Source organism: Melospiza melodia, chromosome 19 (assembly GCF_035770615.1).
Source record: "Melospiza melodia melodia isolate bMelMel2 chromosome 19, bMelMel2.pri, whole genome shotgun sequence".
NCBI lineage: Eukaryota > Metazoa > Chordata > Aves > Passeriformes > Passerellidae > Melospiza > Melospiza melodia.
The window spans coordinates 1,807,227-1,823,758 of NC_086212.1; the positions used below are offsets into that span (position 1 = coordinate 1,807,227).

The window sequence follows — 16,532 nt, forward strand, 5'->3', positions numbered from 1 at the left end:
TGCTGTGCTCTGGGACAGGCTGGGAAGCGCTTAGAGGCAACTGCCTCAGGGGCAGCCATGCAGTCTGAGTGTGCTCTTCCCTGTGCACTTGCAGGGAGCTCGAGGGCTTTCTCACCAGGGACGTTCCTCCAGAGCCCCTGAGGTGAGTAAACTGTGCTGAGCTCACTGGCCTTTTGAAACTGGTTCTCCATGAATGGACACTGGTTCTTGTGGGATCAGAAGAGGCATCTCAGTGCTACTTTGGAACAGGAACAGAATATCTGACTAACAGCTGGATGTGGGCTTTCAGGTGCTGGTAGACAACGGTGACAGCATGGACAATTCCATCATCTGCACCAACATTCCTGGAAACATCCTCTCAACTCTGACACCCACTGACGAGCAGCATCCCTTTGAATTGGCTCGGGAAGCTACAGAGAACTGTGAGTGCATGTGGCAACAGTTTGACCAAGTAGAGGAGAGAACCCAGAGGATCAGAAGCCAATACCAGATCATAGACTCATTGCTAGAAGAAATTAGTAGGTGAGCATTTCCTCCTCCACCACCTCCTCCTCCTCCTCCTCCTCCTCCTCCTCCTCCTCCTCCTCCTCCTCCTCCTCCTCCTTCTCCTCCTCTACCTGCTCCTGCATTCTAGAGGCAATCAGCTTCCAGGTCTGGGAGGTCAGAGGTGTCCTGGGTGAAGAAATCACCTTCCCACCATCTGTAGGCCTCAGTGTGGCTCTCGAGCATTGTCCTGTCTGGGTTTTTCATGCTCTACTGTGACTCCCAAGGCTGTCTGGGAGATGCAGAGCCATGTTGGAATAGAAGACTCCTTCCTTTTGTCGTGCTGCTTCCCTGAATTCTGTTCTTTGTGTGCCCTTGCCCAGCCACTGCTTCTGGCTGAAGGAAGGTAAAATCCTGCCTTCCTTTCCCTTTGCCTCTGGAGGATTTCCTTGGGAGGGAAAGAGCAAGGTCTTCCTTAGCCCACTGCCCCCAGATCCATCCTGGAGTGCTGAAAATGGCATTGCTGACTCTTCAGGCCTCTTGCTTCTTCTGACTGAGCCTTGTCTCTGCAGTGACTGTGCAAACTTTGAGAAGTCCAAGGAAATGCTGCTGCAATGCACTGGAATCCCGGAGACAGGAGCCTTTTGTCTGCAGCAGAAGAACACCATGCAGCAGAAGGAAGCATCATCCCAGGAGGGAGAGGCAGAGCAGCAGGACAGGATGGAGGTTGGTTTTGGAAATGAGACTCGGTGTCCCTTGAAAACTTGTCTTGCTCCTTCTTGTACAGTGAAGAACTTGGCTGCACTCGAGGGAGAAGAGCCATCCTTGCAGATCCAACTGGAATTCAAGAGGAAGACATTGGAGGATTTGAAGCTTGAGAGGGATGTGCTGGAGCAAGAGAGGGATGATGTCAGCAGGGCTCTGAACACCTTATTGCTAGGCAGCACCTGTGGGAGTGGGAGTTGTGGCAGCCAGATCAGCTCAGATGCTCTTTCTGGCACTGGAAGACAGGCACACTGCTGTGCACATCTGGCTCAAGATGGCACACGCATTTCTTTGCCAGGGATATGCATGTTCATCAGCAAAGTGTTGCATGCTTCTGCAAAATGTGTTGCTTTGGGCAGCCACAGAGTCTCTAAAAGAGGGAAGGGAGCTGGGGAAACTTTGAGCCCAGAGCACAGGTGCTCCTTGTCCTCTGGCTGCTTGCGAGGTGGCACTGGCTGGCTCTGCACGGGGCTCCCCAGGAAGGGCTCCAGCTGTACCTTGTCCCACTTGCAGGTTTCCCAGGAGCAAGAGTCATCGAGCCGGTGTGTGGAGCAGCTGAGCCAGGAATCCTCTGGCCAAGGGCATGAAGTGGCCCAGGTGGGCAGAGAGGAGGAGCTGCTGGCCCAGAGGGCTGATCTTGAGGGGCGACTGGCAGCCAGTGAGGGGCTCCGAGAAGACCTTTCCAGGCAGCTGGCAGAGACAAGGTAAAGGCAAGGAGTTGAAATTTATCAGATGTTTTTATATTCCCTGGGCAGAATATGGAAGAGTCTCAAAAAAAGAAAACAAAAGCCACAATGTGAGGGTTATTGTTCTGGCACGTGAAGCCAGCAAAGCTCTTGTGAACCTTGGGCTCCTGTTTGTGCCGCCAAGCACACTCCTGTGGGATGTCAAACGCAATCCAGCCAGCCCTGAACTGAGGAGTAGTTCAACAATGCAGATGCTGAGTGAAACCTCAAGTTTCTCTTGGGTTTGGTTCCTCATTCTGGGCTTTGAATATCTCTCATTCATTTCCAAGTAGCTTGCCATGATCCTGATCTTCAGACCAGGAAGCTTCATCTTCAGCATTCCAGGCTCTTACCTTGCCACGCTGGGAGTAGCACGCTGCCATTCAGGGTGGAGCCAGAGGCTTCTGCTGAAAATCTTGAGGCATTTCTGCTTCCAAGCACACTCTTGAGCCGTGAGGGACAGGATGTAGTGCTGGTTAGAGAGCAGCAGGGAAAGCTCTTTGGAATTCTCAACAGCCTCTGGGCATTCTTGCTGATTGTTGATGGGCACCCAGCTGCCAAACCTGCCAAGGTCCCTTTGCATGGTCCCTCTCACTGTGTAAGGAAGGACAAGTCCCTTGAGCTCCTGCCTGCTTGTTCAGCAACACTCAAATAAAGGCAGCAAGTCTACTGCTTGACCTTGCAGGGGTTTAATCTGCCAGTCTCTGCATTCAGGTAGTTGGTATTCAGACAAAAGGGTGTTCCAATTTTCTACAAGTGCTGCCATGACCATGAGATTTTACTGGATCTGCAAAGTAGTTCTGAAGGCTTGTTAAATACAGGGTGTCTGGAAGATGATGTACCTTTCTGTCCATTATCAAGAGCATTAAAAAGTCAGGAGTCAGCCAGGACAAGAGTCTGTTCTGTCCCCCTGCAGAGCAGCTTGGAAGTGCTGATGAGAGAAGGGCTGTGAGCAGGGTTGGGCTTTTGCTTGTTGCTCCAGCCTGTTTGGGCACAGCTACCCAGAGTCATAGGTCAGGAACAGCAAGTGAAGGTTTGGCTGTTGAGGCCAAGTTGGGCTGGGCAGGCTGTGCTAGGCCAGGCCATAAGGAAGGCCTGGGCAGTCCCTCAGAGGCCCTGCTCTGCTCTGGAAATGGCCCAGATGTGCCTTCTCTGGATGAGTTTCCAGGTGACCCATTTTCCATCTTCAGGCATGGGGATCTTGAGCCACGTCGTCCTGGAATAAGCGGCTGTGGGTGTCTGGAGCAAGCAACTCATGTCTGTCCATATTTGCAACTTGTAGGTCAGCAAAGGAGAGCCTGCAATCCAGGCTGGCTGCTGCTCAGCAGCAGATATCACAGCTGGAGATAAGCAGGAAGTGTGTGGAGGCAGAGCTGCAAGGGGAGCTGCAGGCAGCTCGCAGAGAAGCCCAGGCAGCTCAGAGGAGGCATGAGGAAGAACTACGAGGCCTCAAAGAGGAAATGAATCGCATCCTTGAGCAGAGGGAGGCTCTACAAAAGAGGGAATGGACTCAATGGGAAGAAGTGGCTCAGCAAAATTCAAAATTGCAGGCTTCAGTGAATGCCCTAGAGAGGGAAAAAGCCAGGTAAATGAAAGCCTTGAGGATTCTGCATTATGCTGAATGGATTCCCTCTTTGCCATCTTTGCACCTGCCAGGGGCTCTGGAAGCATTTCCTAAGTGGCAAATTCTGAACTCTCCGTGCAGACACGATTTGTTGTTTGGATGTTGAGTTTCATTTTCTTTTCTTTTAAGCCTTCAGATAGAGTTTTTCTGTAGACAAAGGTTTTTAGGGTAGCCCTTTCCCTCTAGGGGATATTGTGTTGTTAGGTGGGGGTGTTGACACTGCCCCAGCTGCACTGTAAGGAGCTGGATCCATCCATCAGCTCCACCTTGGGGCCTGTAACTTGAAGCCTTTGGGGTCTGGATCAGCCTGGCATCTGATGCTTTTTCTGGGCAGAACCATCTTAGGGCCCTGATTGCTGCTCTAGGCCAGGCTGGCCTCGGAGGCAGCCCAGAAACAAGAATGTCTCTGTTGCATCGTTCCTCATCAAATGTCCCCCGGGGCCTGCAGGGGGTCAAGCAGGGTCCCTGCCACCCTGCACAGTCACAGGCATTTCTGACTGTGCAAAGAATGCAAGAAACAGGACCAAGGTATGGGGGGCTCCTGCAGCCGATCAAGTCCTGCCAGGCTTCAGTGCCACAGGATTCTTCCTCCAAGAAGAAGACAAAGGAAACGCAGGGCACTCCTGCTTGCCTGGAGCCTTCTGCATCTTCCATGAGGTTGTGCTCCAAGCCTCGGTTGCCACTTTGGCCTTTGTTTCTCCAGCTGAAAGTAGGATGGGTGCTGGTGAATGTTAGGGAACTTGCCAGAGATGCCCTGGCTCTAGGGTGCTGCTCTCCCTACCTGGATATGTAAGATGGAGGAGGAAATGTCTCTTCTGTGCTGACCAAGCCTCCCTGCTTTGGAGCCTGGTTAGTGAGAAGGAAATTGTTCCTCTCCCCTAATGTCTTCATTGCAAGACTTTTTTAGGTTTGTATTCACATTCCCATCTCAAAAAGAAGGTAGGGCAGGGAGGCAGGAACTCACTGTTCTTTCAGGGACAAAGGCAGAGCAGGCACATTCTGGGCTGGGACTGCAGGGGGAACAAACAGCCAAGTTGTTTAGAGAAACCTCATCAGGCAGAGCAGTTTTTCCCTGAGGTGGTGCAAGTCCTAAGAGTTGCTAAAATGTCATATAATTTAGTAATGAGTCACTTGCTTCCCTTCCAGGCTGATTCTGTCTCTGGAGGAAAAGAATGTGTGCCTCAGGACACTGGAAGAACAGAACCTGACACTGAACAATCAGGTATCTCAGTGTCAATCTGCTCTACAGCATGCTGAACAGCTCTCTTCAAACCGTGCTGGACAACTGCGGGAGCTCAACAAACAGGTAAGCTGTGCAGTGGCATCCTCTTCCCCAGGGACACACAACAGCACCTTTGCCTTGGAGGCCCCAACCTCTTTCCCCTCCCAGCAGCATCCACAGCTGCCGTGTTCTGCCCGGGGCTGCTGCTGCACCCTGAGCCTGAGGCTGGATCTGGTGTCAGCTGCAGAAGTTTTCCCCATCCTCTCCCGGGTCCCAGCAGGAAATGTGGGAGGAGAAGCAGCAGCAGACTCCGCTGGAGCTTCTCTGTCCCTCTGTTAGCAGTGTTGTCCCAGACAGAGTTGGTGCCTGTGCCAGGCTCTGAGCAATGTGGGGACACAGAGGTGGCTGTGGCAGGCTGGGCAGGGCACTTCCAGCACAGCCAGTTCAGCCGCTGTTCAGAGCTGCAGCCCAAGGATGCCCCTTGCCTCCCTTTCCCTGTTTTCTCTCCATTTGTCTCCATTGCAATCCTTGCTTCTGTGCCTTCTGGGTTTGGCATGTTTTTGGCCTGAAATAATTTCTCCTTTGTTGCTCTCCCTGCGGCCCACTCTGCTGCCTCAGGAGCAGCCCTGTCCCTGAGGCTCTGTGCATCCATCTTGCAGATCCAGGCCCTGCAGGATGCAGTGCTGCAGATGGAGGCTTCCCAGGCAACTCGGCAGAAGCAGCTGCTGAAGGAGCTGGAGGAATCCCATGCAGGAGAACGCTCTTTGAGGGACTCTGTGCACGTGCTGGAGGCTGAGGTGTCTGAGCTGCGTGTGAAGCTCCAGAGATCTGATGACAAAGCTCTTGCCTTGGCCATACAGTGTGAGGCTGTGGAGGTGGAGCTGAGGAAAACACAAGCTCAGAGAGACAACCTCAGAGCCTTCAACCTGGAGCTGCAGAAGGAGTTGGAGGAAATTGAGCAAGGTGCAGCTTCTCCTTTCCACTCACTGCCCCATGCTGTCTCACCAGCTGAGGAGCTGTAGCTGGAGGCCTCAGCTCCATTCCCCCAAACTCCAGGCCCTGCCAGAGTGTCCAGGCGATTGGCCTCTCTGGAGCAGGGCTGCACAGGCATCTCCTCTCCTTTGTCTCTCTTGGCTTGCTCACCGTGTACAAGGCCAGGACCAAACACACTTTCCTATCCCTCTGAACCTTTCATTCCTGTCTTTTTCTCTGCCTGGAAGTTTCCTTCATTTCTCTCAGCTTTGGAGCCTTTGTGGGTTTAGGGCCTGGCAAACAGTCAGGTAGAGAAGACAGTGCTGTTGTCTCTGCAGGATGCACATCAGTTTGCCTTTGCTTTGCTTTTCTCCTTCTACTTCTCCTTCTCCTTTCCTTCTACAGAGTTGGTGCAGGCAGAAGCCAAGCACATCTCTCACCAAATTGCCCTGGAGAAAGAGGCCACTGAAAGGCAGGAAGAGGCTGTGGCTCTCCATCAGGAGGTGGCATCACTGCAGAAGAAATTGGAAAAGCTGGAGAAGGAAAGGAAAGATGTGCTGGTGAGATTGGCAGATGCCACAAAGAACCATTTTCTAGCTATGTTTTTTGACCTTGTGTTAACTGTTCTAAGGTGCACCTTTTCCCAGTTGAACTTTTGTAATTGCATTCTTCTGAATAAGGAGGAGAAGATGTTGTAGTCATGGCAAAGCCAGTTAATGCTGAGGCTACTGATGATTTTCCTCCATTCTGGGCTTCTGCGAACTTAAACCTTTAGTTCTCAAAGTCCTCACTGTCCCTACTGACATTGCATGGTTTGGGGAATTCCTGGTGTCCAATCTCAGGTTCAGATTTCTAAATATCTGGATCTGGAAGGAGGGGGAGAGTCCCAAGTTTGCTGTTAAGAGAAAGGTGTTTGTCCTTGGCCATCGGAGAGCAGCCAGTGGGGAGAGAGGAGAGGAAAGGCAAGTGCTGATCCCCAGCAGGACGTGTGCCTGCAAGGGGAGAACTCGTCCTGAGTGGCAGCAGAGAATGACAGACTGATGTGGCCATTGCTGCTGCAGAGAGGGCAGTGGGGCTCTGGGAGATGGAGCCATGGAAACTCTACACAGGAGAGGTGGAAAGCCACTGCTGTCAGCCCAAGGGCAGGGAATGAAAGGCTGGGGCTGTTTGCTCTTCCCTTCCTCCCTGATGGAGAGCACACCCTCGTGGCACTGCCTGAATCCTGCTTAGCGTGCACTTGCAATCCTGGCTGCAGTTCTGGCAGCTCCTGCCCAAAGGAGCACTGGAGTGGAGCTGCAGGAGGTCAGGGAAGGGCAGAAGGGAAGCTGGGATGGGCTGAGTGAGCTGGGAAAGATGCAGCATCAAGGGGGGCCCAGCAAAGCTCTGCAGCATCCCGAGGGGCAGAGAGAGAGGGGCAGCCTGTGCCTGCCCCTGCAGCAGGAGTCCAGATCTGGTATGAAAAGCAAAGGGAGAGAGGGAATGAGTGACCCTTTTTCTCCCCGTTTTGGCAGTATGAACGGGAATTGTACCAGCAGCAGATGAGAAATCTGGAAAAGGAGAATGAAATGCATGCACCTGAGATGAGAAATCACAGGGAAAATACTCAAGAATTGGAATTGGAGAGGGACGGCATGCAGGAATATTTGGAGCATGGGGCTGCTACTTTGAAGAAATTGAGGGACAGCACTCAGGTTCTGAGTGCTGCACTGAGCAACAGTGAACTTGCCAAAGGGGCTCTGAAGAAACACTTGAACATCGTGAAGCGAAAGACTTGTATCCAGGCAGGCACTGGCATTGACTTTCATTCTGTTCCAGTGTCCCTGAATTATTCCTGTGATATTTCCCATGAGGAGGTGGGTCTCTATCCCTGTCAGTGCAGGCCTGCTTGGGTAAAGCAGCCTGGGCAGCAGCAGGCAGCCTTCTCTGTGTGCCTGACTCCAGCCAGAGGCCATTGACTGCCAGATTGTTTCCTGGCACACCCAGAATGACTGATCCAGCTCTGGAGCTTGCTGTTCAAACCAGCTCCTGGCCAAAAGCTGGGCATGGGGAGCTGCTTCTCTTGTGCTCACAAAAGAGGAGGCAAGGCATGGCATACTAGATTTGGTGTGGGAAGGAATGGAGCAGGTGAACAGAGTGATGGACTAAAGCCAGCTGAGTTTTGGTTTAATGGTTGAAAACATCCAGCAGTGCTGGTGTTTAGAGTAAATTGTATTGGCACTTGTGGAAGATGCAGTGTTTTTGGGGGACAACCCAGAGTTTGGAGTAGGGATGTTGTAGGGAAGGAGCTGTCTGGTCCCGGGCAAGGCAGCAGGGCCTTACACAGCACTTCCAAGGTAACAGTGCCAGAGGCTTCTGGCAGGCCAGGCTATCAGAGCTGCATGGGGCAGGTGCTGTGAAACTTTGAGCCCAGAGCACAGGTGCTCCTTGTCCTCTGGCTGCTTGCGAGGTGGCACTGGCTGGCTCTGCACAGGGCTCTCCAGGAAGGGCTCCAGCTGTACCTTGTCCCACTTGCAGGTTTCCCAGGAGCAAGAGTCATCGAGCCGGTGTCTGGAGCAGCTGAGCCAGGAATCCTCTGGCCAAGGGCATGAAGTGGCCCAGGTGGGCAGAGAGGAGGAGCTGGTGGCCCAGAAGGCTGATCTTGAGGGGCGACTGGCAGCCAGTGAGGGGCTCCGAGAAGACCTTTCCAGGCAGCTGGCAGAGACCAGGTAAAGGCAGGGAGCTGAGCCTCTTCAGATGGTTTTACATTACATGGACACAATATGGAAGAGTATCGAGAAAAAAAATAAATGCCACAATGTGAAGGTTATTTTTCTGGCACGAAAAGCCAGCAAAGCTCTTGTGAGCCTTGGGCTCCTGTTTGTGCTGCCAAGCACACTCCTGTGGGATGTCAAATGCAATCCAGCCAGCCCTGAACTGAACATTAATTAAACCATGCAGATGCTGAGTGAAACCTTAAGTTTCTCTTGGGTTTTGTTCCTCCTTCTGGGCATTGAACATCCCTCGTTCCTTTCTGAGTAGCTTGACATGATCCTGATCTTCAGACCAGGAAGCTTCATCTTCAGCATTCCAGGCTCTTACCTTGGCACACTGGGAGTAGCACGCTGCCATTCAGGGTGAAGCCAGAGGCTCCTGCTGAAAATCTTGAGGCATTTCTGCTTCCAAGCACACTCTTTAGAAGTGTGGGACAGGATGTAGTCTGGTTAGAGAGCAGCAGGGAAAGCTCTTTGGAATTCTCAACAGCCTCTGGGCATTCTTGCTGATTGTTGATGGGCACCCAGCTGCCAAACCTGCCAAGGTCCCTTTGCATGGTCCCTCTCACTGTGTAAGGAAGGACAAGTCCCTTGGGCTCCTGCCTGCTTGTTCAGCAACACTCAAATAAAGGCAGCAAGTCTATTGCTTGACCTTGCAGGGGTTTAATCTGCCAGTCTCTGCATTCAGGTAGTTGTAATTTGGACAAAAAACTGTTCTGATTTTTTACAAGTGCTGCCATGACCATGAGATTTTACTGGATATGCAAAATACTTCTGAAGCCTCATTAAACACTGGGTGTCTGGAAGATGATGTACCTTTCTGTCCATTATCAAGAGCATTAAAAAGTCAGGAGTCAGCCAGGACAAGAGTCTGTTCTGTCCCCCTGCAGAGCAGCTTGGAAGTGCTGATGAGAGAAGGGCTGTGAGCAGGGTTGGGCTTTTGCTTGTTGCTCCAGCCTGTTTGGGCACAGCTACCCAGAGTCATAGGTCAGGAACAGCAAGTGAAGGTTTGGCTGTTGAGGCCAAGTTGGGCTGGGCAGTCTGTGCGAGGCCAGGCCATAAGGAAGGCCTGGGCAGTCCCTCAGAGGCCCTGCTCTGCTCTGGAAATGGCCCAGATGTGCCTTCTCTGGACAAGTTTCCAGGTGACCCATTTTCCATCTTCAGGCATGGGGATCTTGAGCCACGTCGTCCTGGAATAAGTGGCTGTGGGTGTCTGGAGCAAGCAACTCATGTCTGTCCATATTTGCAACTTGTAGGTCAGCAAAGGAGAGCATGCAATCCAGGCTGTGTGCTGCTCAGCAGCAGATACCACCGCTGGAGATGAGCAGGAAGCGTGTGGAGGCAGAGCTGCAAGGGGACCATCAGGCAGCTCGCAGAGAAGTCCAGGCAGCTCAGAGGAGGCACAATGAAGATCTACAAGACCTCAAAGAGGAAATGAATCTCCTCCTTGAGCAGAGGGAGGCTCTACAAAAGCAGGTGAGTGAAAGGGCAGTGGCACTGCAGTCATGCAGCGAGGGGTCTGTGGCCTTCTTGCTTTTCCATGGCAGAGCAGCAGCTGCTGGGCTGAGCCCTGGGGCTGTCTCGTGCTCTGGGGGCTCCATGGCAGCTGCTCTGAAGGACACTCAGTGCTCTGCTGAATGTCAGCTGCTGCTCTGCACAGCTGGGCTAGTCCTCTGTGCTGTTGGCCAGCAAGCAGCAGCATGGATTCCTGCTGGCCTCTTCTTGCTCGCCTTGCTTTGGCAGGTGCTTTCTCATGTGCACTTCTTGGTGGGCCACTTAGAGCCTGAAACAAGTTGTCCATATCCTTTCTGAATCTGGTGCTCTCAGGACAGGGAGGAGAGGAAAGTTGTCCTTTACCTTTGCTCACAGCCTGTGCTGTGGCTGACAGTGGCTGTAGCTGTGGCTGTAGCCTCTGACTGCTTTGTTCTGTTTGATTGGAGGTGGCAGAGTTGACATCTCAGCTGGCAGCCTCCCGAGAGTGCCAGGAAAGGACTGTGCAGAGAGCCCAGCAAGATGTGAGGGAGGCCCAGGAAGAGTCCAGGCAGAAGCTGCTGGAGGTTGAGCAGATGCAGAAGATACTGGAGGAGGCAGAACATCAGAAAAAGGATCTTCAGGTGCATCTGGAGTATTTGGAGAGGGAATGGAGTCAATGGGAAGAAGTGGCTCAGCAAAATTCAGAATTGCAGGCCTCTGTCAATGCCCTAGAGAGGGAAAAAGCCAGGTAAATGAAATTCTGGGGGACTCTGCATTGTGGTGAATGGATTCCCTCTTTGCCATCTTTGCACCTGCCAGGGGCTCTGGCAGCATTCCCTAATTGGCAGATTCTGCACTCTCCGTGCAGACACGACTCATTGTTGGGATGTTGAGTTTCATTTTCTTTTTTTTTTTTTAACCCTTCAGATAGAGTTTTTCTGTACACAAAGTCTATTGGGGTAGCCCTTTCCCTCTAGGTGATATTGTGTTGTTAGGTGGGGGGGTTGATGCTGCCCCAGCTGCACTGTAAGGAGCTGGATCCATCCATCAGCTCCACCTTGGGGCCTGTAACTTGAAGCCTTTGGGGTCTGGATCAGCCTGGCATCTGATGCTTTTTCTGGGCAGAACCATCTTAGGGCCCTGATTGCTGCTCTAGGCCAGATTGGCCTCGGAGGCAGCCCAGATACAAGAATGTCTCTGTTGCATCGTTCCTCATCAAATGTCCCCCGGTGCCTGCAGGGGGTCAAGCAGGGTCCCTGCCACCCTGCACAGTCACAGGCATTTCTGACTGTGCAAAGAATGCAAGAAACAGGACCAAGGTATGGGGGGCTCCTGCAGCCGATCAAGTCCTGCCAGGCTTCAGTGCCACAGGATTCTTCCTCCAAGAAGAAGACAAAGGAAACGCAGGGCACTCCTGCTTGCCTGGAGCCTTCTGCATCTTCCATGAGGTTGTGCTCCAAGCCTCAGTTGCCACTTTGGCCTTTGTTTCTCCAGCTGAAAGTAGGATGGGTGCTGGTGAATGTTAGGGAACTTGCCAGAGATGCCCTGGCTCTAGGGTGCTGCTCTCCCTACCTGGATATGTAAGATGGAGGAGGAAATGTCTCTTCTGTGCTGACCAAACCTCCCTGCTTTGGAGCCTGATTAGTCAGAAGGAAATTATTCCTCTCCCCTAATGTCTTCATTGCAAGACTTTGTTAGGTTTGTATTCACATTCCCATCTCAAAAAGAAGGCAGGGCATGGAGGCAGGAACTCACTGTTCTTTCAGGAACAAAGGCAGAGCAGGCACATTCTGGGCTGGGACTGCAGGGGGAACAAACAGCCAAGTTGTTTAGAGAAACCTCATCAGACAGAGCAGTTTCCCCCTGAGGTGGTGCTAGACCTATGAGTTGATAAAATGTGATATCATTTAGTAATGAGTGGCTTGCTTCCCTTCCAGGCTGATTCTGTCTCTGGAGGAAAAGAATGTGTGCCTCAGGACACTGGAAGAACAGAACTTGGTGCTGAAAAATCAGGTGTCTCAGTGTCAATCTGCTCTACAGCATGCTGAACAGCTCTTTTCAAACCGCGCTGGACAACTGCTGGAGCTCAACAAACAGGTAAGCTGTGCAGTGGCATCCTCTTCTTCAGGGACACACAACAGCACCTTTGCCTTGGAGGCCCCAACCTCTTTCCCCTCCCAGCAGCATCCACAGCTGCCGTGTTCTGCCCGGGGCTGCTGCTGCACCCTGAGCCTGAGGCTGGATCTGGTGTCAGCTGCAGAAGTTTTCCCCCATCCTCTCCCAGGTCCCAGCAGGAAATGTGGGAGGAGAAGCAGCAGCAGACTCGTCTGGAGCTTCTCTGTCCCTCTGTTAGCAGTGTTGTCCCAGACAGAGTTGGTGCCTGTGCCAGGCTCTGAGCAATGTGGGGACACAGAGGTGGCTGTGGCAGGCTGGGCAGGGCACTTCCAGCACAGCCAGTTCAGCCGCTGTTCAGAGCTGCAGCCCAAGGATGCCCCTTGCCTCCCTTTCCCTGTTTTCTCTCCATTTGTCTCCATTGCAATCCTTGCTTCTGTGCCTTCTGGGTTTGGCATGTTTTTGGCCTGAAATAATTTCTCCTTTGTTGCTCTCCCTGCGGCCCACTCTGCTGCCTCAGGAGCAGCCCTGTCCCTGAGGCTCTGTGCATCCATCTTCCAGATGCAGGCCACGCTGCTGGCAGAGCTAGAGAAGAGAGAGCACCAGACAAATCAAGAGAAGCAGCTGCTGAAGGCTGAGGTGTCTGAGCTGCATGTGAGGCTCCAGAGCTCTGATGACAAAGCTCTTGCCTTGGCCATAAAGTATGAGGCTGTGGAGGTGGAGCTGAGGAAAATACAAGCTCAGAGAGACAACCTCAGAGCCTGCAACCTGGAGCTGCGGACGGAGTTGGAGGAAATTGAGCAAGGTACAGCTTCTCCTTTCCCACTCACTGCCCCATGCTGTCTCACCAGCTGAGGAGCTGTAGCTGGAGGCCTCAGCTCCATTCCCCCAAACTCCAGGCCCTGCCAGAGTGTCCAGGCGATTGGCCTCTCTGGAGCAGGGCTGCACAGGCATCTCCTCTCCTTTGTCTCTCTTGGCTTGCTCACTCTGCACAAGCACAAGAGCAAGCAAACTTTCCTATCCCTCTGAAACCTTACCCCTTTCATTCCTGCCTTTTTCTGTGCCTGGAAGTTTCCTTCATTTCTCTCAGCTTTGGAGCCTTTGCCAGGTTTAGGGCCTGGCAAACAGTCAGGTAGAGAAGACAGTGCTGTTGTCTCTGCAGGATGCACATCAGTTTGCCTTTGCTTTACTTTTCTCCTTCTACTTCTCCTTCCCCTTTCCTTCTACAGAGTTGGTGCAGGTAGAAGCCGAGCACATCTCTCACCAAATTGCCCTGGAGAAAGAGGCCACTGAAAGGCAGGAAGAGGCTGTGGCTCTCCATCAGGAGGTGGCATTTCTGAGGACGAAATTGGAAAACCTGGAGAAGGAAAGGAAGAATATGCTGGTGAGATTGGCAGATGCCACAAAGCGCCATTTCCTAGCTATGGTTGGGCCTTGTGTTCATAGTTCTAGAGAGCACCTTTTCCCAGTTGAACTTTTGTAATTGCATTCTTCTGAATAAGGAGGAGAAGATGTTGTAGTCATGGCAAAGCCAGTTAATGCTGAGGCTGATGATTTTCCTCCATGATGCGCTTCTGTGCCCTAGAACCTTTAGTTCTCAATGTCCTCAGTGTCCCCACTGACATTGCATGGTTTGGGGAATTCCTGGTGTCGAATCCCATGTTCAGATTTCTAAATATCTGGATCTGGAAGGATGGGGAGAGTCCCAAGTTTGCTGTTAATAGAAAGGTGTTTGTCCTTGGCCATCGGAGAGCAGCCAGTGGGGAGTGAGGAGAGGAAAGGCAAGTGCTGATCCCCAGCAGGACGTGTGCCTGCAAGGGGAGAACTCGTCCTGAGTGGCAGCAGAGAATGACAGACTGATGTGGCCATTGCTGCTGCAGAGAGGGCAGTGGGGCTCTGGGGGATGGAGCCATGGAAACTCTACACAGGAGAGGTGGAAAGCCACTGCTGTCAGCCCAAGGGCAGGGAATGAAAGGCTGGGGCTGTTTGCTCTTCCCTTTGTCCCTGATGGAGAGCACACCCTCGTGGCACTGCCTGAATCCTGCTTAGCGTGCACTTGCAATCCTGGCTGCAGTTCTGGCAGCTCCTGCCCAAAGGAGCACTGGAGTGGAGCTGCAGGAGGTCAGGGAAGGGCAGAAGGGAAGCTGGGACGGGCTGAGTGAGCTGGGAAAGATGCAGCATCAAGGGGGGCCCAGCAAAGCTCTGCAGCATCCCGAGGGGCAGAGAGAGAGGGGCAGCCTGTGCCTGCCCCTGCAGCAGGAGTCCAGATCTGGTATGAAAAGCAAAGGGAGAGAGGGAATCAGGGAGCCTTTTTCTTCTTGTTTTGGCAGCATGAACGGGAATTGTACCAGCAGCAGATGAGAGATCTGGAAAAGAAGAATGAAATGCATGCACTCAACATGCATAGTCAGCAGCAATGATTCCAGTAAAGAGGAAACCATGCAGGAGAGCTGAAGCCTGGGGCTGCTGCTTTGAAGGATGGAAGAGAGAGAACTCTCCTGGCTGCACTGACCAAGGGTAAAATTTCCAAAGAGGCTCTGCAGAAACGCTTGGGCTTCCTGAAGGGATAGACTTGTATCCAGGCAGGCACTGGCACTGATCTTCATGAGGAGAAGAGAGAGAGGCCTGAATTATCCACTATGCCCAGGAGAAGTGGTGAGCAGGTAAATTGGGCTTTTGCTGCCTCTGCAGAACCTCAGGCTGCTCTGGAACTTGGCACCTTAGGCCAGGCAGTGCCTTGGAGACCTCTGCTTGTTCCCTTGCCTCTCCCTGTCCCTGCTGTGGCCCAGCCCTTTGTTTGCTCTCTCTCTTGTGGCAGCCCATGGCTTTCACAAGGGCTTTCACTGCGCTGCCTCCCTCCCTGGCCCCGTGTCCCTGCACACACACACTGGCCTCTCTTGCACAGCCTCCAGCGAGAGCTTTCTGCCCCCAGTGTGGTCTGGTGCAGTTCAGGGTCTCAGAGCAGGGATCTCCTTCCTTGATGTCCAGAGGTGCTTTTGCTCCATGTTTGCTGACAGGTTTCTGTGACCCTCTCTCCCATCCAATGTGCAGGTGGACCCTGAAAGGAGAAGAATCAGAACTTTTAGGAGAATGTTCCCCCCAGATTACTTTCCCTTGACTGAGTACCCTAGTCTGCCCATCAAAATCTGTAAACTTTTGAAATAGAAGAGTCCTCCAGTAGCTCAGGGGATCAGTAGCCCTCGTGCTGAGGCACAGCCTGTGGAGAAAGGGGTCAGTGGCCCAAATGTGTGCTCTGGAAATCAGAGCTGGATTCCTAAATCCCCTTGGAAGTCTCTGTAATAGACCTGTGGTGGCTGAGGGATGTACATGGGAAGGGTTTGGCAGCCTTGAGCTGGACTTGTTGATGCTCTGAGCTCTGTTGTGTGTGGGAGCCTGTTCCTTTCCCCTTGCCCAAGGGCAGAGTGTTGGTGAGGGCTGGAGTTGGAGGCTGTGTGTGCCCCGAGAGCCGGTACCGTGGGGCTGCAGGTGCTCCTGCCAGCGTGGGCTTGACTGAGCGGGGCCTTGTGCCTCTTTCAGGTGTCCCTGCTGCAGTCACAGCTGGCCCAAGAGCGACAGCACCACCTGGAGAGCTGTGCAGGGAGCAGGCGGGAGACACAAGGTGCAGAAGGGACCTCCTTGCTTCCTGAACGTCTCAGAGAGGAGCCAGGCTGCAGCTGGATGCCGTCATGCTGTCTTAGATTTAGACTTAGTCAGTAGTTTATGTTTAAAGGATAGTATAGGTGTATTTGAACCTTTATACAAATGTGTTCCATAGGATGAATATATATTTATAGGAAAATAAAGAGTTGATTATGATCTTGAATAAACTAAACGATCTTTATCAGGACTATTTACTACCCAGTGCAGAACGATAAATTCCATTATAGTGCATTATATCTGAAGCAACATTGAAGCAATTCCAGTCCAGCCAGCAAAACCAAGTCTTAATTAAAGATTGATGCTACTCACCCAAAACCAATGACCATGGGCAAACATTCCTCTCAGCCTCAAGGCGTGACCTTGAGGAGCATCCTCACTCCAGGGAGGAATCTGCAGAAGGGAGACGTGTGCCATGAAGCACTTTGGTGGGGGCAGGAGAAAGCTGCCATGTGTGGAGCTTTTTCATTTGTCCTTAGGAAGCTGCAGCCCGTTTGTTCTCAGAGTGACAGAATCTCAGGCTGGGGGAGGCTGGAGGCACCTCTGGAGGTCACCTTGCCCAGCCCCTGCTCCATCAGGGCCAGCCAGAGCCGGCTGCCCAGGGTGTGTCCAGGTGGCTTTTGAGTCTCTGCAGGGATGGAGACTCCCCCAGCTCCCCGGGCACCTGTGGCAGTGCTCGGCCACCCTGCCAGTGCAGCAGCGTCTCCTGAGCTCGGAGGGCCCCTCCTGTGGGTCACTCTGTGCCCGAG

At 52.6% G+C, this 16,532-nt stretch overlaps 1 protein-coding gene across 1 annotated transcript in view; it reads left to right on the top strand.

Annotated features, from left to right (window-relative positions):
• The window catches only part of LOC134427132 (myosin-11-like), a 29,854-nt gene that overhangs the window by 844 nt on the left and 12,478 nt on the right, over positions 1-16,532 (top strand). The window contains exons 2-16 of the mRNA XM_063172716.1: positions 95-142; positions 290-522; positions 1,056-1,209; positions 1,762-1,952; positions 3,256-3,558; positions 4,744-4,903; positions 5,479-5,782; positions 6,197-6,351; positions 7,303-7,644; positions 8,306-8,496; positions 9,798-10,017; positions 10,482-10,762; positions 11,952-12,111; positions 12,688-12,931; positions 13,356-13,510. Of these exons, the coding sequence (XP_063028786.1) occupies positions 95-142; positions 290-522; positions 1,056-1,209; positions 1,762-1,952; positions 3,256-3,558; positions 4,744-4,903; positions 5,479-5,782; positions 6,197-6,351; positions 7,303-7,644; positions 8,306-8,496; positions 9,798-10,017; positions 10,482-10,762; positions 11,952-12,111; positions 12,688-12,931; positions 13,356-13,510 (3,141 nt within the window). The remainder of the gene's footprint in view (positions 1-94; positions 143-289; positions 523-1,055; positions 1,210-1,761; positions 1,953-3,255; positions 3,559-4,743; positions 4,904-5,478; positions 5,783-6,196; positions 6,352-7,302; positions 7,645-8,305; positions 8,497-9,797; positions 10,018-10,481; positions 10,763-11,951; positions 12,112-12,687; positions 12,932-13,355; positions 13,511-16,532) is intronic.